The sequence below is a fragment of the Thamnophis sirtalis genome, unplaced genomic scaffold (genome assembly GCF_051295495.1).
Source record: "Thamnophis sirtalis isolate CommonGarterSnake01/CBP01778 unplaced genomic scaffold, rThaSir2_p1.2 scaffold_1, whole genome shotgun sequence".
Lineage (NCBI taxonomy): Eukaryota > Metazoa > Chordata > Lepidosauria > Squamata > Natricidae > Thamnophis > Thamnophis sirtalis.
Genome location: NW_028261381.1, coordinates 48890599 through 48910582, shown reverse-complemented (window position 1 = coordinate 48910582; position 19984 = coordinate 48890599). Strand labels below are relative to the sequence as shown.

General features: G+C 36.6%; 1 protein-coding gene across 1 annotated transcript in view; it reads right to left on the bottom strand.

Moving 5' to 3' along the window:
- The window catches only part of HEG1 (heart development protein with EGF like domains 1), an 80019-nt gene that overhangs the window by 24332 nt on the left and 35703 nt on the right, over positions 1-19984 (bottom strand). Inside the window, exons 4-11 of the mRNA XM_014059132.2 lie at positions 15985-17223; positions 14584-14697; positions 12979-13242; positions 11389-11691; positions 8445-8759; positions 6124-6438; positions 3670-3996; positions 1714-2037 (exon numbers count right to left, since the gene is read on the bottom strand). Of these exons, the coding sequence (XP_013914607.2) occupies positions 1714-2037; positions 3670-3996; positions 6124-6438; positions 8445-8759; positions 11389-11691; positions 12979-13242; positions 14584-14697; positions 15985-17223 (3201 nt within the window). The remainder of the gene's footprint in view (positions 1-1713; positions 2038-3669; positions 3997-6123; positions 6439-8444; positions 8760-11388; positions 11692-12978; positions 13243-14583; positions 14698-15984; positions 17224-19984) is intronic.

Below are 19984 nucleotides of genomic sequence, written 5' to 3'. Positions count from 1 at the left end.
GATTTTCAGGTCTCTGCCGTGTATGTGCGGGAGGTTGCGCGGGGGGGCAGGGGCAGCGTGGATTGGTGCAGGTCCCCCGCAGCCTGTTTTTGGTCCCAGGAGGCTGCAGGAAGACCCAATAGGCCCAAAATGAGGGGCAGGGGGAGCAGGGGGGGTCACCCACACATGCGCAGGGCGGCTGGGCATACATGGGGGGGTATCGCACATGCATTGCATTATGGGTATGGGCATGCATGTGTGTACTGTCGTACGCGCACTTTCAGCACGTGATAACAAAAAGGTTAGCCATCACTGCTATAGGTACCTATACTATAAGCTGAAATATCAGTATCACTTTATAAAACCTTAGTAAGGCCACACCTGGAATATTACATCCAGTTTTGGTCACATTATAAAAAAGATGTTGAGACTTTGGGAAAAAATGCAGAGAAGAGCAACTAAGATGATTAAGGGCCTGAGACAAAATGGAAACATAAGAAGAGTTGCAGGATTTGGATATGGCTAGTCTAGAGAAAAGAAAGACCAGGGTTGACATGATAACTGTATTCCAGTATTTGAGGGGCTGCCACAGAGAAGAGGGGGTCAATTTATTCTCCAAAATACCAGAGGGAAGGACAAGAAACAACGGATGGAAACTAATCAAGGAAAGAAGCAACCTGGAATTGAGAAGAAACTTCCTAACTATGAGAACAATCAATCAGTTGAACAAAAGTTGTGGGTACTTCATGACTGCAAGTTTTTAAGAGGAGACTGGACAGCCACATGTCTGAAATGGTATAAGGTCTACTGCTTGAGCAGGGGGTTGGACTAGCAGATCTCTAAGGTCCCTTCCAGTTTATTCTGAATTGAAAGTCCTCGAGTTACAACCTTAATGGAGACTGCCCATTACATTCATAAGGTATAATGGTTGTAAAATCAGTCATGTGACTCACCCGATTTTATGTTTCCTTAACAACCATTTGTTAAGAAAATCACCGTTATACAAATGTCATGGTCATTAAATGAGCCAATGGTTTGTTACATATGTTATTGTGTTCCAAAAACCATCATACAATGCAGTCACGTGACTATGGGATGCTGCCAACCAATGTAAATGTAGCCATCTTTCCAACTGCCCAAAAGTCCAGTCACATGACTGTGGGGAACAGCCAATCACCATAACTTCAGATCTGGATCCTAAGTTCCCTTTTTGGGGCCTGTTGTAGCTTCGAATAGTCATTAAGTGGCAGGCTGTAAGTCGAGGACTACCTGCATTATGTATTTTCATCTTAAATCATTTCAATGAATGACTATTCGAAGAGGTACACAAGGAAGGCATATGCTTGCCCAGCTGAAAAAAGGCCTTATCTTTAATCAGCAGCATGTGCTGCTTCTAAATACATCATTTTACAGCACAATCTTGTTTTCCATATATTTATAAGAGCTTGTATTTGTGTGAAATAAATACAATTATTATATAATTTCAATGGGCAATAAAACTGCTATAATAAATAAAGCATATGTGAACATTTTTGTCAGATAAAAGCATGAGACCTTATCATTTGAAAGCTTCATGTCTGCAGTAGTATACATCAGTGAAAGTAGACTTAAAAAAAATGTAAATAGGAAGAGAAAAGAAAAGAGCAATTTGGAAAGCCTACAGGGAATGAATTAACAAACTGGTCTCTAGTGGATTTATAACCATGGCCATAAGAAGAATGAAAAAAACCTCACTTGAAAAATCTTTTGTAGAAGATGGATAACTTGAAGCTTTTGATGAAGTAGACTGTTTTAGGGTTTCTGTGAAATCCGTTTCAGTAGAGGGGGGATTTTCTTTTCTACTTTGCAATGTGGCAGACAATGTCTGGATGATCACAGAAGAACTAGCATTTTTCAGATCAAACCTTGACAATTCCGTTGTGTCTATGGATCTGCTCTGATTAGTTAAAGATCCAAAGGTCTCATCTTGGATCACAGTAGAAGAGAACGTATTCTCAGTCTGAGTGGCCTTCTTTTCTATATCAAAGTTACTCAAGGCATGTGGCCTACTTTTGGTGTCTGCAAAAGAAAAGGCAATTATTAGATATTTCTATGCATTAGAGCAGGGGTGTCAAACTGGCGGCCCGCAGGCTGAGATGCATCACGCACAGGTGATTCTCACCCCAGCTCCGCAAAGGGAAAAAACATTGTGAAATGTCACAAAACAGCAACGTAATGCTGCAAGTTTGACACCCGTGCTTTAGAATTTCAGACTACTGGAATATATAATGTATATGTTAGCATAAGAATCATTGTTTGTTGAGAAGTTCCAGTGCATTCAAGGGAGTATACTACTTGTTTGTATGTGTGTTTATATTGTAGCCTAATTTTATTTATATTATTACTACACTTTTCAATACAGTTGTCATGTCAGTCTCCATTCAAATACAACTTAAAAAAATAAAATAAATGTTAAGGAGCACTACTGGATTCATCTGGATGTGCAGGTGGTCTTCAAGTTATAATCACCATTGGGGCCAGAATTTCCATTGCTAAGAAGACAGTTGTTAAGTGAGTTGTGCCTCATTTTACAACATTTTTGCCATAGTTGTTAAATGAATCATGGCAGTTAAGTGAATCACGTGATCATTATGTGAGTCCAGCTTCCCATGTTGACTTTGTTGGAAATCACCAGGGATCTCTCTCCCTCTCTCTCTCTACACACACACACACACACACACACACACACACACACACACACACACACACACTGCTGCTACTCAAATATTGATCACGTGATGTTAGGGATGTTGTGACATCCTACACAACTCTATGGACTGTTTAAAATTGAAAAATTAATATTTCATTTTCATTTCTGTATTACTGTTTACCAAATAATTGAAAGCTCTACTATTGCATTTCATATTAAATCTGGCTACTTTACACAGTCAACATGTCATAATTAAACTAATTAATTTTCTAATAATAGTTTCAATTTTAGATCTCATCACATTAAAGACCTTCATGTCCTACTTCTCATGAATGTAAGGGCAGAAAACATCCTTGTGACATTCTGATAAATGATTGTTCTAATATATATAATATTCTATAAATGTATTTAAAATATTCTAAAATATCTGGATATTATCAGATTAGGAAAAATTGTTCTGTAAAATTGTTGTAACATTTGACATTGCCTTGAACGTATGCTAGAAAACAATCAGAATAGAGAATGTAAAATTTGGAAAAGAGAATGTAAGAAAAAGGCCAAAGCATTTTCATTCATAAATTAGTTTATGAATTAAATAAATTACAAAGTCCCCATTATTAAAATGTTTTAATAACAACCCCATTATTGGATTCTTAGAAAAGAAGCTGTTATTTTAATTAATTAAGAGCCAAGGTGGCACAGTGGTTAAATGCAGCACTGCAGGCTACTGCTAGATCAGCAGGTCAGCGGTTCAAATCTCACCGGCTCAGGGTTGACTCAGCCTTCCATCCTTCCGAGGTGGGTAAAATGAGGACCCAGATTGTTGGGGGCAATATGCTGACTCTCTGTAAACCGCTTAGAGAGACCTGAAAGGCCTATGAAGCGGTATATAAGTCCACTGCTATTGCTATTAATTCTTTTTCCCACAAGAATCTGGTTTACATCAACCAACTTAAAAATTACTGTGAAATCTGGCATAACGAGATATTCCTCTCTTTTACCTGTTGTTTCTGATGGAGCCTCAGAATATGTAAGTGCTTCTTCAGTGAAATCATTATTCCCAGATGATGATGAATTCATTTCTGTGGCGTCTTTTGGTGTAATTGTATAAGAAGAATCAGCAACACTGAATGAGCTAGTGATGTTATCATTCTTAGAACTGGATATTTGGGTTATATTAAAAACATTCTTGACTTGTCTTGAAGTTGATAGTGTGATCTCATCATCTCTGTCTGATGAGCCTGAAACAGATGCACTGTCCTGATCAGAATGGGAAAATCTGGTTTTTATATTTGAGCTGCTCCTTGGTGGATCACTGCTTCCTACATCTGAAATATAATAGTCAAATATTAAAGGCATTGTGTTCGTATGCTAAAGGAACACCACAGATAAGCTTCCACAATTACACTCATGCAGCTCTAACAGAAAACATTGATTTTTCAGGGAATAACTACTATGTTATCGAAGAAATGAACAATCAAGTTAGAACACTATAACTAAAGCAAGTTTTTTTTTTCATTTAGAGCTCATTTTTATGTTCCGCTATCATATGGCAGAATGTAAGACTTCAACTCTGTTACTTTAATCTTACTGAAATTAATTTAAAGGATTATATTTCCCCCCCCCAAAAATAAAAGTTTTCACTTTATCTTTTATTTGAGGTCATCTTTTTTAAAACAACTTCTCCATATTTTTCTAGGTGAGATCTTTTACTACTGAAGATCTCTTCAGAACTACTCAAATACTGTAATTGCATCATAAGAGAAAAGTCTTCTGGAATATACTTTATCTAAATGTGGACTAATGCCCCAAGAAAATGTTATTACTAACTAACAACTTTCAAGAACTTTATTGATATGGTCTAGAACTGGAGCTGCTTTTTATAAATTAAATGGTTCTCTTTTTTTTAATAAATTGACTTTACTAATTGAGCTGTGAAATATAACTTGGGAATTTTCTGCACAAGAAATAAAAAATGCATTAAAACAATTGTACACATATCATATTTAAAGAAACTAGTATCCCAACTTTTCACAAATATCCATAGCCATATTTTTATCCATCTACTATAATCCAAATCTAGAAATCAGCCCACATTTCTATGATATTCCCACCCTACCGTGTGCCCTGAGGATTCTCCTATGTATTAGATAACATATTTCCACATAGTTATCTCTCAAAATAATGATAATTAATGATAATGATAATTTTTAAATGATTTGAACCCAAAGGAATTATAACCATGACTCATTTTTATCTTAGCTTCACTTAAATAGAACTACATTGTAATTTTGGAACTGCTACATCTATTGTATTTTACCATATACAACCGATAGAGGATAAAAACACTTGCCTATTAAACTACAAAGAAAGGAGATTCTGATATAGACTCCAATACATGCTCCATTAAAACAAGTGGAATGAAATCTACCTCAATACTAGGGAAAATAGGCGAGCTTTTTTTTCTCACCTTGAATTCCTAGTGCCCTTTAGCCATGATTTCTTTCCTACCCATTGCTATATTAAGCTTACAATGGCAGGATGAAAGAAGGAATATACATTTGACATTTCCTTTAATATTGCAAAACCAAATGAATGGTCCAGAGTCAAATTTTGGAAAAAAACTACAGTATGTTTGGGGAGAGGCTGTGATAAGAGATGAGATTGATGGGCACTAATAATGTAGCAACATCAAGGAAGGAATCCATGGCAGATCATGTGACCAGCAAGAGCCCAACCAATAGAGCTCCTTTACAAGGCTAATGACTTTGACTGTGGCTTCCCAGTTTGCTACTGGTTTGTTTTCTAGAAGCAGCAAGAAGGCTTATCCCTAAATGTTATGTAATTAGTATGTGGACAAGGAAGGGAGAAGTAAGAGAATTTAGGAGAAGTAAGAGGATTTTCTATGTGGCTCTTTCTTCCTAGGAAAAAAGATTCAAAACAGTGGCAAATCATATGAATATACAATATTAATTCTAGCTGCATGGAGAAGACCAGGCAAGACTCTGTCTGCAAGTGCCAAGCAATAATGCAGATGGTCCTCGACTTACAACAGTTCATTTAGTGATGATTAGAAGTTACAACAGCACTGAAAAAAGTGATTTGTGACAGTTTTTGTAACATTCCCATGGTCACATGATCAAAATCTAAATGATTGGCAACTGGTTCATATTTATGATGGCTGCAGTTCCCCAGAATTATGTGATCATCCTTTGTGACTTTTTTTTGACAAGCAAAGTCAATGGGGAAGCCAGATTCACTTAGCAGCCATGTTATTAACTTAACAACTGCAGTGACTCACTTAACAACGATGGCAAGAAAGGTCATAAAATCGAGCAAAATTCACTTATCAACTATCTCACTTACCAACAGGAACTTAGGGCTCAATTGTGGTCCTAAGTCGAGGATTTCCTGTAGTGTAATGAAAACTGAAACCAAATGTCTTTCATTCTTACCTATTTTTTCTGAAGAAGCTTGAAAATGAGCGCTTGCTCTTTCAGTGAAATCAGTGATCTGAGGAGTTAAATCTGTTTCTACCGGAGTTAACAGGTAAGAAGAGCCAGTAAGGCCTGACGAACTAGAGGTTTCATTGTGCCAGGCTATGGATCCTTGTGTTACATCGTGAGCATTACTGACATCTCTCGGGGTTCGTAATGTCCTCTCCCCATCTAAGCCAGATAGAACTGAAGTGGAAAAGCTGTTCAGGTGATAAGTGGAGAAAATGCCTTCTGTACTTGAGCTGCTGCTGTGCGACTGACCATTCTCTTCAACTGAAACAGAATAGGAAGGAATTAATTTTAGTCCTAATTTTCTCATAAATATGTACATGAAAACTTTCTATCAATTTTCATATTAAAAACTTGCTCTTAATTTCCTTTGGAATATTTAAATCAATAAGTTTATAGTATAGCCTTTATTGTCAGTGTACAAAACAAATACAACAAAATTGGTTAAAAATTGCTCTCAACTTCCCTTGCAATTATGTTTATTCCACATGTGTTTGGGAATACTGAACCAGCTGCTGCTGCTGCGTCTGTTTTAAAGAAAAGGGTTCTGGATTCTTATTCAGGTAAAAAAACTGAACCTAACCAGAGATGCTGGGAGTCAGGTAGCATATAAATTATTTTTTATTTAACTTTCATGGCAAGATGTGGATTCTAAGGACATGTTCGTATGCGCCAGCCTGCTGCTCGCGCTGCCCAGTTCCAAATAGGCCACAGCCCATAGTGGGCTGCAGCCTGGGAGTTAGGGACCCCAGATCTAGTGGTTAAGATACCAGGCTAGAAAGAGGAAGACTGTGAGTTCAAGTCCTGCCTTAGCCATGAAAGTCATTCTCTCTCAGCCCAACTCAGGATTGTTGTTGTGGGGAAAACAGGAAGACGAAGCTATGTTGGATATGTTAACCTCCTTCAGTTGTTTGTAATAATAATTAAGGTGAGTTACAAATAAATAAACATAAAAATGGTGTAGAATTGTAGGATGAATACATGTCCTTGTTATACATCATTCCATGTCAAAAAGGATTGGAAGGTATTTCCATGCACACAGTAAGTTTCAAGTTGCTATTCTCTCAGTTTCTAGGGACATAATATTTTGCTTTGTTCTTAATTTGCATTGGACTGTTTAAGTTCCTAACAAACTTCCACTGACATCAGCATTAATTGGCTCTCAATTTCTGGCATCACTGGATTGCTTATGATAAACTCTATCACCATAATTAAATAATATTTTCTCACAACAGACCAATATGTGTCCAAATCTGTAAGCAAACACACTTATTGCCAAGAAAATTAGCACCATTCATTTTCATCTTAATTGCCCTATACTTGAGGACTGTTCTATAAAAAACAGCAGCATCTATCTATATACCACTAAAACTCTTGTGCTGGTTTGTTACCTTCAATTGGGCAAAACTGGAAGGTATTGAGTTAACAAGATAACCAAGATAACTCAAATGGATTAATTTACAAGATCCATAATTTCTGTGGGAATGAAATTTGGAAACATGTGACTGCTGCAGTACCACTGTGCCTTTCAACTATATTTCCCAGTAGATTGCATGGTACAAAGGAAGATGGGAGCCAAAAGATCCCTGCCAAGTTCCCACGAACAAAATCAATGCGGAAGTTGGCAGGAAGTCAGAGATTGCTCCCACTCCTCCTGCTTTTTTGCCCACCTGTGGTCATTCCATTGTTCCCCCTCCACCCAAAAAATGTACCAAGCAGTGATATTCTCCTGCTGAGGAAATACGGAATTCGCTAAAAATCAAACTACTTTAATACTTACACTGTAATCTAAACAAATTCATCATTAGAAAATGTTTTTTTTAATTTCTTTCACATATTAATTATAGGAATTAACCAAATCCATCTTTCTTATGGTCCGTAGATCAACAAAAAATATATGAACCTGTAAGATCTCAAAATGCATAGAAATCTCAGCAATTGCTGTTTCTGTGAGAGTTTTATCTTATCCTATCACTTTTGTATTATCTTTTACACAAACCCAAAACAAACAATTGGGAGGGGGAGAAATTGCCATTGAGTTATTCTTGACTGCTGGCAACCAGCTGGGCAAATCCTGCAGTTTTCTTGGCAAAGTTTGTTTTTGGAAGTATTTTGCCCTTATCTGTTTTCTAGGACTGAGAGGGAGGGCCAGGTCCAATGTCATCTAGCTGGCTTCATGTCTAAGCTGGACTAGAACTCAACCAATACATCAAACTGGCTATTCAAAATAATAAACCTAAATTCAGTCCTCTGAAAACTTTATCCTTTACCTGTTATTTTTGAAGGAGCCTGAGAAGGTGTAAGCATTCCTTCAGTAAAATCAGTGTCTTCAGGTGACAAATCTGGGCCAATCTCTTCTGGAGTTTTCATATGAAAAGAATGAGCAAAATCTGAATTGCTGGAGATGGTAGTATTGGCAACAGCAGATGTTCGTGTGTCACTTTCAAAACTGCTGACATCCCTTGCGGTTCGTAGTGTACTACCTTCATTTCTTTTTGATAGGCTTGAAACAGATACACCATCTCTCTGAAAAGTGGGAATGTTCTCTTTATAAGAACTGCTTTTCAAGTGGCTATCTTCTGCATCTGAATAACAATAGTAAATATTTAGATACACCAGCTGCCAGCATGAAGAATGAATAACCTATTGGTAAAAACTAATTTCAACTGGGAGAATATCTTTAGCTTGAAAAATACATTTTAAAAATTATTATGACAAATAAATGACTATATGTCTGTACATATATGTCTATATGTATACATCTGTTGTAAGGTTTTAGACCACTTTTTCATTAGATAAGTAGAAAGTCAATAAATGAATTCAGGTCCTTTTTTATTTCATAATATGCAAATTATTAATTTTTGGGGGGAAAGTGTTTTTCCCACAAATCATTTTCTCAATAACTGTAAATTTTTCTTGTCCTGAAGAACTGGACAATATGCTGTAGTATACAAGTTTAGATCACTGGGCTATATATAACATTATGCAAATTAATTTCAGTCCATCAGCAGAACTGGATGCCTCTGGTAACTTATTGTGTGAGTTCCTAACCTTCTAGAAGAAATTTGTGGATTGTGGTATAGTGATGAAGAGGATCTGATCCACTGGTTGCAGAAAATGGGCATATTCATATGCAACTTTTTACCTCAGAAATTTATTTTAATTATAATTAAACTCAAATAATTGTACGAAATGTAATGATGAGACATGTCCTATTTCCACACATATTTGCAAGCACTCAGAACTTTATTAACATTTTAATTCAATTTATTCTATGTTCAGACTCACATTCTAAAACCCCTAATGTTCTTACTAATTTTATACCAAGTTTAAATGATTAGATATAAGTATCTTAAAATGTTTTAAGATTGCTGTATCTCTTTACTGTAGTTTTAAAGAGAAAACTGTCAAGAAGATTAATAGTATCATTCATTTTAGCCCTAATTTCGCAATAGAGAGAAAGAAAGAAAAAACAGTACACTTTGACATTAAAAAATCAGTTTAGACTTTCTTTGGAATTATATTTTATTCATAAAGTGGGTATAATAAGAAACCATAAGCAATTGTTCCATAACAAGGAAAGGAGAAGAATCTAAATTATTACCACAGTGAAATTCCATCCAGTTAAAATAGAGTATAAGATAAAAACATTCCAATGCTAGAACGTCAGGAAAAACAGCATGATCCATTGAATTACAAGTGTGCTTGATCCTAATTTTCTACAACAGATGGAGTTAAATTTAGCTGTGGATCATGCTAGAGATGTCTGGTCTCCAAGGTACCTGATTTCCCTGATTCCTATAACCCACTTTAGTTTCCAGTCCTATGATTCTATGATTCCTCACAAGAACTGGATTCAATGAAGTATAGAATATGGTTAACAGAAGATATATTACAGCATCATATAAGGAAAATGGCAATCATCTAGATCTCCCAGTCTAAATTAAAATTATTTCAGATACAATGAAATCTATTTGGGATATATGTTTTCTTTCATCTCTTCTAGTTATTTATCTTCAGGTCTATGGTAGGTAGGTAGATAGGTAGGTAGGTAGGTGATAGATAGATAGATAGATAGATAGATAGATAGATAGATAGATAGATAGATAGATAGATAGATAGATATAGCAATACCGTATATGTATGGGTTTCTCTATGTATCCTAGAATCATTTGGGAATCAGACTGATGGACTATTGGACTACTGCAATGCAGTTTACCTGGAGCTGCCCTTGAAGAGCATCTGGAAGCTGCAGCTGGTACAGAATGCAGTGCTGCAAGCAATCATGTATGCCTCACCATCAGAACATGTTACACCTCTGCTCTGTGAACCGTATTGGGTGCCTGTATGCTTCCAGGATCAACTGGTTGTATGGTATGTAGCAGTGGTGGGTTCCGGATGCCATCACAACCGGTACGCTGCAACAGGCGTCCACCATGTGCACTCGTGCTGCATGTGCATGCGTACTTACCACCTGCGATGCTCCAGCTGCTCAGCGGAGCATCGCGCAGGCACCATACGCTCCGTGCGCATGTGCAAATGATCCAGATGGGTCAAATACAGGTAAGGACGGCCGGCAGGTAGGTTGGCCCTCCGAAGCACCATACCAGTATCTGATGCTCCCAGCAGGCACTGGTACGTCCGTACCAAGGCGTACTGGCGGTAACCCACCACTGGTATGTAGGATTTTGAATGCACTTTCCTGCATCTTTATTTATATTCATAGCTATTTGTTTTTATGGTTTTAAATGTTTTGCTGAACAATGTGTTGCCACCTAGAGTCACAAATGTGAAATGGGTGGCTACATAAAATCAATAATAAATAAAAATAAATTCAAGAGGCTGGGAGTGACCTTTACATTCCTTCGTCGCATGAGGCCAGGTTATTTAAGAAACTGCCTCTTCCCGAAGATGTCTACCCATTCCATTTGGACTGTTAGGAGAGGACTGCTCTGGATCCCCTTCATTAAGGAATGCCATCTGTTAATGATGGACATTTTAATTTTTTTTGCCTCAGCTATTAATTACATGTATGTTTTTATTACTGTGATATGCTTTATGGTGTTTTTAACTCTTGTTGGCTGGTCAGAATAATGAATTTTTTTCCGTTTACCCATCCCAACCCTTTATTCTCGTTTAATGTTTGATCGTGACATTTTGTTTTTATCTTGATACCAGACAAGATTCTGAAGCTCAGGGAAAAAAATTCTTTACCTGTTGCTTGTGAGGAATCCCAAGGATGTGTACTTTCTGCTTCTATGACATTGGTGAACCCAGGGGATAAATTCTTTTGTCTGGTTTGAACTGAAGTCAACACAGAAAAATAATCAGTAAGAGCTGAACTGCTGGGTATTTCACCCTCAGAAGCTGTGGATATTGACTCTGGATGGTAAGAACTACTGGTGTGTCCCAGAGTTTGTATTATCCTGTTCCCACTTCTGTCAGATCTGTTCTCTGTGTACAAATTAGAAGCAATACTCTTGATATCTGAACTGCTCAGTGGCTGACTGTTCTGTTCTGAAATGCAACAATAGAAAATTAACCCATACAGTTGCAAAGAACCCAAGAAATTTTTAATTTACATTTCAGATAGCTCACAATAATGCCACTCATTAAAATCCACATAAAGAAACAATTTAAGATCTTAAAGGTACCATAATTATATGATATATAACAAAATCAAAAAGGGATAGAATACCTTCTCGTACAAATATTACCTACTCAATGGTTCATCTTACTGCCAACCTCTTGTTAAGTTCTTTGGTATCTCTGTCTCTAATGCACTGGTCTGGTAAATATATGCTGTTTTATGATTGGTGGAAGTGAGATTTCCATCATACTTTAAAGAGTGGCTATCAGAATGATCACATTTATCTTTTTCAAACGCATGTAAGATTCTATGGTTGCCAAACTAGAGAATAAATAGAATAGCTTAGGAAACCTATCAATATTTTAAAAAATATGTATAAAAAAATAGAACAAGATTCTAATCTGAAAATAATTACTGTTGGGTATGGTAAATTAGTGCCAATTGTTTTGATCTTAATTTCACTATATCAACAGTACTAGCAACAGTTAAAGCGTAACATTTACATTATACAGTCTCTCTTTTTTCCCCCAGAATAGCTATTTTTAGTGAACTCTGCTATTTTAATAATCAATGTTACAGGAGAATTTGACAAGGTAAAAACATGTATCTTTTAAGCCAATTTAAGATTTAAAACGTCTTTCATGATTTACCTATAAACATATTTATTGAGAAGAATTAGTGAATGGATAATTTTCTTACAAACAACTATCAATATTATTAGTACAGTACTCTGATCTTTTATTACAGGTGAAATGTTTTTCTCTAACCTTATAAACAGGACTTTGTTTTCCTACTGTCAATTAGTATAGTTTTTATCCACAGTTTTTTAGAAGTTTTCCAAATAATCAATGCCATCACTTTCTAATTAAAACTTGCAATAGGAAATCTAATGTATGCATTAATATTATCTTTAATGTTTTACAGGATAATAATTCAGTCTGTCCCAGTGCTTTAAACTTTGTCATACATACTATTTTTGACTAGAGCCAATTTCAAACTAGATTTGGTTGTCCCATTAAAGAAGATGCAATTATTTCATTCATCTTCGTCTCCTAGTGACTTCCATTTATTGCATCTTTCTAAATAAAATGCTTGTTTTTTTATCTTGTTTTCCTGTTTAATAGCCACCCCAAATATTTTCATTTTATTTTTATCCCAGATAGCCTTAGCAAAGCTTGAAATCCAGAAGAAACAAGAGGATTTTCCTTATTTACCTGTAGGGGCCTGAGAAATTGTAAATGCTTCTTTAGTGACAACAAAATCCCTGCGCAATAAATCCATTTGTTCCGTCTTTTCTGATCTGGATGAAAGCCTTGAAAAGTTGGAAGTGTTAGCAGTGGTGAATGTTTGTGTTACATTCTTGGACTTCTCTTCATCTCTGACTAATACTCTTGAAACAGTTACACTGTCCAAGTGAGAACTGGATATTTTGCTCCCTGTGTTTGATCTGCTGTTCATGTGTTTAGTGTCTTCCATGGCTGAAATATATCAATGAAAAGATGAGATGAATCTCCTCCAGGCTGAATTAACATCATGCTTTTTCCCTAATGGATATTCATATATATTTAGTAGAAAACATTAGTTCTGTTGGGAATAGGAGTTTTATTGTTATATAAAAGATCAATGAGAACTTAGATGTAAAAGTTATAATGATGACAATTAAATGTTCCTCTACATAAGCTTTTCAGAATCAATTGATTATTGGAGCAGCATATCAATCTGTGAAAAATATAGAAACAAATAGATGAGGAATATACATACATAAAGAAACCAATCCAATTCTATGCCAAGCTATTGTCACAACTTACCAAAATATTTATTTGCATTTAAATCTCTTGTGGTTTTTTCCCCACATCAAATGGAACATACATGTCTTTTCAAGAAAAGTTATTCCAGATTTTAATATGTCATTTAATGTTTGGAGGTTTTGCTTGTGTTTATTATCTGATATAATCAATTTTTATCATATAGACCAACTCAACTTATCTCTGATGAATATTAACATTCCTAAAATTAAAATGGGGGGAGAAAGTTTCTTCTATTTCTGATCATATTAGAATTTAAAATTAGCTAAGGTAGATAAAATATAGTATATGGAACATATAGTATATGCATAGCACACAGGTCTGGCTTACATACTTTACTTAGTGCTAAATCAATTGCTTAATCATTTGTTGAATAAGCCGGGTTGGGTTCAATAATATTCATAAAGGTTCGTTTAGTAAATCACATCACCTGAGTTTATACAAATCAATACAGGTAGTCCTCAACTTATAACAGTTCATTTAGTAACAGTTCAACTGAAAAAAATGACTTTTGATTGTTTTTCACAGTTACAAGTGTTGCAGCATCCCTGTGGTCAAGTGACTAAAATTATTGGCAATTGACTCATAATTATGACGGTTGCAGTGTCCTGAGGTCATGTGATCACCTTTTGCAACCTTCTTCCAAACAAAGTCAATGGGGAAACCAGCTTCACTTAACAACCGTGTTACTAATTCAACAACTGCAGTGATTCACTTAACAATTGTGGCAAGAAAGGTCGCAAAATAGGCCCAAACTCACTTAACAAAATCTCACTTAACAACAGAAATTTTGGACTCAATTGTGGTCATAAATTGAGGACTACCTGTAAGGTCAAGCTAAAATTGAAACCTAGTATACCACTTTATGATCATAATTAAACGACAGAACACATAATTCAGTATTGTGATGTGGTGTTGGCCATTACCGCAATTTGGATGCCTTTAAAAAGAGTAGTGAGAATTCAGGGCCAGTCAATCTATTGATGGCTCCCCATCATGAATGCTATGTATTACCTCTGGCATAAGACTTGTGATGCCCGTCTATCTCAGTTGCTTGAGAACATGAGCAGAAAGGTGTTTTGCACTTCTCTCTAGTATGTGGGATTTCCGTGGACATCTGATTGGTCACTGAAAAAGGATGAGAATACAGAATGTATGCAACTTCTTTCATTTCATACATTTTTGACAGTACCATTTCTCACAACCTGGACTCTGACATTTAGTTATTTTATTCAACATAATGCAGTATAGATCTTCCATATCTTAACTGCAAACATCCAAAAACCACTAGATGATGGTAATGTGGTCTAGAAAAAGCTAACTCTTTCCTGCATACTAGCAGCTCTCTGTACTTCAGTGTACAGTTAAAATCTGAAAACATTTTTAGTATCCATTTTAATGAAAAGGTGCTTTTTCTACAAAGCTATTCATAGCCATAGCTTCTCGATTAGTTCATGTGAATTTTGTTATAAAGTTTGAACCTTGCTAATTTCAACAAATTATTTTCAACAGATTATATTATAAACAATGAACTTAACAGTTATTGTAGAGGATATACTCAACTTGACCAAAGATTAGAAATATATTTCAAGGATTAGAAATGCAAATATCTCTTTAAGATTGAAAAGAAAATACATAACCCATGGAGAGTTGCTAATAACTATTTATTTTAGTCTTAATTGCATGGAAAATAAAAATCGTAAGCATAATTAAATTAAAGAAAATAGTTTTTAAATTGTTTGGGACATCTGCTATATATTTTGTATAATAATGTTACTAAGGAAACATCAGCAACTGCTTGCATGGAGTTCACTTGTACCAGGTCTTTGAAGAGATTTCTTATACTTTTAAAATGTGCTGTTTACAATGTTCTAGATTTCTTCATTATTTAGACTCTGGACTTCATCATGAGAAAGGGTGCCATACAAATGAAACGGATTATTGTAATTACGAACATGATCATCATTCCATTATATCAATTTTATTTTGGAATGTAGTTCTTATAAGTTCTCAGTATTACCTTCCCTGCATTAAGATAAAGCCAGTGTTGGACATATCTAATTTTCTTAAGAGATTCCACCTAATATTCATATAATTTATTTAAATCCAATAGGATAAAAGGAAGATAATTTTGGCATCCAAATTATCTTTCGTGTTAACATCACTCAATAAAGATGCAACCTTCTGCAACATCTTTACCCTTCCTCAGTATTTGAAATGAAGATTTAATTAAAACAGTCATATATAAATTCTGCTGCTTTTTTTCCAAAATAACTTGTTCCCCTAAGGATAACTTATTTTCCATTTTCTCTTTACTTTTTTTTTTTGTATTCACCAAGAACACCTGGCTTTATCCCGACATGAATAAAAGACTACTTGTAAATCTTGATCAAATGCGAGATCCTTCTCCTTTACCTGTAGTTGCTGAAGGTGACTGAGAATGTCTATCTGTTGCTTTAGTTTCATCAGTGTCTTGGGTTGACAGATCCATTTGTTGGGAATCTGCAGGCACTATCATATAAGAAGAAGCACTGGGGTCTGAAGTGCCAGGCATTTCAAGGCTAGAGATTGTGGATACAGAACGTGGATTTTGAGAACTGCTCTCTCTGACAGTTCGTACCACCTTCTCCCCATTGGTGTACATTTCAGGATTAGAGACTGAAGATATAGAATATGGACTTTGAGAATTGCCGCTCATTCTGACAGTTTGTAGTATCTTCTCCCCACTGGTGGATATTTCAAGGTTTGAGACAGCAGATGTTGACTGTGGACCTTGAGAACGGCTGATGTCTCTGAGAGTTCGTAGTATCTTCTCCCCATTGGTGGACATTTCAAAATTTGGGACAGCAGATGTGGAACGTGGACCTTGAGAACGGCTGATGTCTCCGAGAGTTCGGAGTAACTTCTCCCCATTGGTGGACATTTCAAAATTTGGGACAGCAGATGTGAAATGTGGACCTTGAGAACGGCTGATGTCTCTGAGTGTTCGTACTATCTTCCCCCCATTGGTGGAAATTTCAAGGTTTGGGACAGCAGATGTAGAATGTGGACCTTGAGAATTGCTGCTCATTCTGACAGTTTGTAGTATCTTCTCCCCACTGGTGGATATTTCAAGGTTTGAGACAGCGGATGTACAATGTAGATCTTGAGAACAGCTGATGTCTCTGAGAGTTCGGAGTATCTTCTCCCCATTGGTGGACATTTCAAGGTTTGAGATAGCAGATGTGGAATGTGGACCTTGAGAACGGCTGATGTCTCTGAGTGTTCGTACTATCTTCCCCCCATTGGTGGAAATTTCAAGGTTTGAGACAGCAGATGTAGAATGTGGACCTTGAGAATTGCCACTCATTCTGACAGTTTGTAGTATCTTTTCCCCACTGGTGGATATTTCAAGTTTTGAGACAGCAGATGTGGAATGTGGACCTTGAGAACTGCTGCTGTCTCCGAGAGTTCGGAGTATCTTCCCCCCATTGGTGGACATTTCAAGGTTAGAGTTTGCAGATGTAGAATGTGAAGGTTGAGAGCTGAAGTCTCTTATAGTTTGAAATATCTTCTCCTCACTTCTGTTGGATATGTTCAGAATTGTCATATACTCCATATCAGAATTAGAAATTATTTTTTCTGTGTTGAAGTTTCTGCTTAACTGATGAGTATCTTTCATAAATGAAACATAGCAAAACAAAATTAGATATGCAACCTACATATTGGGCAGAATCTTTCAAATTCATTCATATAGTAATTATATTTCTGCAAATATAATAGAAGGCTAGTTAATTTCCCAGGCTTCTGATCTGACAAGAATTAGAAACATCTGGGAAAGAAGCAATGGTTCAGAGTGTTAATAAAAAACTTTAACCTTGAAACAGGTGCAAATAAAACATTGCTATGAAATATCCCAAATATAGTAGCATAGGAATGCAGAGGGAATGAGAGGAAGACCCAAACACATTGTCCCTTGTCCATGTTGTAATTAACATCAGAACATTCTTATTGCTCTGCTTCAACAAATTGATGCATCAAACACAAGTGAGATTAAGGTTTGAGTAAACTCCTGCATGCTACACATTTTAGGATTTTTTTTGCTGAATTAAAGTTTCACATAATCTATGAGTTGAGTACAAACCACACATAAATTAAGTTAAAATCAGGATATCAGGCAGAATAAGATCCACAGTCTGCTTCACACATCATGTTTGTTATGGCTCAGTATGATGTGTAACATCACCCTAAGAATAAAATCATAGTGGTTTTTCTTTCTATATTTTAGTCCATGAGCTGGATGCATCACGCACAGGCCATGCCCACCTCAGCTCCACGAATGGAGAAAAGGTCACGAAATGTCACGTAATGCCGCCAATTTGACACCCATGTTTTAGGGTAATTCTCAGTTAGCTTTTCTGGAACAATTCTATGCGATCACTCAAGGGTCCAAATACCCAACCCAAATCTTCAAATCTCAAATGATTTCAATGATCTCTCATTGAAACAGACATCCAGCCAGTGTTGGGGTTGAGGGGACATTGTGTTGCAGACTCCAGTATGACTTTTTATATCACTTGCTTTTCTTCTTTTAAATGCAGAAATTGAAATATTCAACAAATCAACTTAAAGAAAGCCAGTAGAAATTAATAAACCCAGAGCAACACACCTTCAGATTAGCTCTGCCCCACAAGTCAGATTTGTGCCAAGAAGTGCTGGCAAAAAACATTCTCATGCAGTGAACAAAGCTGGCATTGTTATTATAACGTTATCCATTTTAAGTTGTAAAGGCGAGTCAGTGCAAGACTAATATGTTCTGCATTGTCTTAATGATCTAATTTAATGGGATGCAATGCCCTAGCAGAAATCATTTGTTTATTTGTGGACTTCATGTATGTCCAAAGAAACTATTTCTCTGAATTCAGCAAGCTGCGCACTCAGACTTTTACAGTGAAGGTTGCCAAGCTACAACTCTAAAAATGCGAGTGAAATGGATTTGAATTATTTGACAACTATGTGGAGTAACTGCTAGCAGAAAAACCTTCACAATACTTTGTTGAAGGCCTCTTCAAGTCCTGATAGAATTTCTCTCACACAAACAGTGGAAAACAGATAAAAGAAAAAGCAACTATTCCAGAGGAAAGAGCAGCTGTAGAAACGCAAATTTAAAAAGATACGATACTTGCCAAACTGTGTTACTTGGCAGACTTATACCTGATAATTTCATGCTCCATTTTGAAAAGAATAAAAGAGACAGCAAGAAGAGCTAAGGAAAGGGAGCAGATCTGAGGTATATATATTAAATGTTGTTGTTCTTCTTGTTATTATTCCCAGTGAAGGTTTTCAGATCTGGGACCTTACATCAGGGGTGGGTTTCAACCGGTTCGCGGCGGTCCCTGCGAACTGGTTGGTCGGCGAACCCGGAAGTAAGTAACTTCCGGGAACGGCAAAGGGCGACCTGCCCACCCGCACTCCTTACCCAGTTTTGACGAGTTTTGCGCTTCCACGCATGCGCAGGACGCATACAGCGCCTGCACGATCCTCCAGGAGCAGCTGGAGCATCGCACAGACGCTAGTACACATGTGTGCGCCGCGCGCGTGCACGAGGACGCTGCCGGTCCCATTCCAACCGAACCGGTTGGAACGGGGCAAGAAACCCACCCCTGTCTTACATCCAATATCAGGAGTGTCAAACTCACAGCCTGCAGGCTGGATGTGTCATAGGCTGGTTTAGACCCCCCTGGTTTAGCAAAGGGGGGGAAGTCGTGATACATCACATGACAACAACGTGACATTTCAAGTTTGACACCTGTGCCTTAAATCAACAAAATGAAAGGCAAAACAGTAACCTATCCACATATGAAAAAAGGTAATCAGTTCTGCACTTTAAATGTATTTCATTTTGACATCTAGATTGAGAAAGTTTAATATTCTCCAGCAATTATTGAGACAAAGATTGAGACAAAGTTTACCTGATAATTATAGTTTAGTTTACTATATTCCATCCTACCCAGTCCATTATATATCAATTGAAGTTCAGGAGGACTGTCTTAAAGACATAAATCTGCATCAAGAAGATTATGGTAAACTATTTTTGACCTAAAGCAGACATAGGTAAGTATGATCTTAGATCACCAACCCAGGAATGACGGCATCTGGCACAGTAAAGACAATAGTGAAAAGTGTTTCACACCACCAATTGCAACATGGAGGATTGAGCATTTTAAACTGTGAGTTTACTCTTGAAGAGGAAATGCAGACCCAACTAGCACATATTGAATCTCTGATTGCCTACTGAACAACAACATATTTGTCTTGTCCAGATTTAATATCATCCTGTTCACTTTCATCTAATCCATTACAGATAGTCCTCAATTTACAACAGTCCATTTAGCGACAACTCAAAGCTACAAAGGCACTGAAAAAGTGACATGAC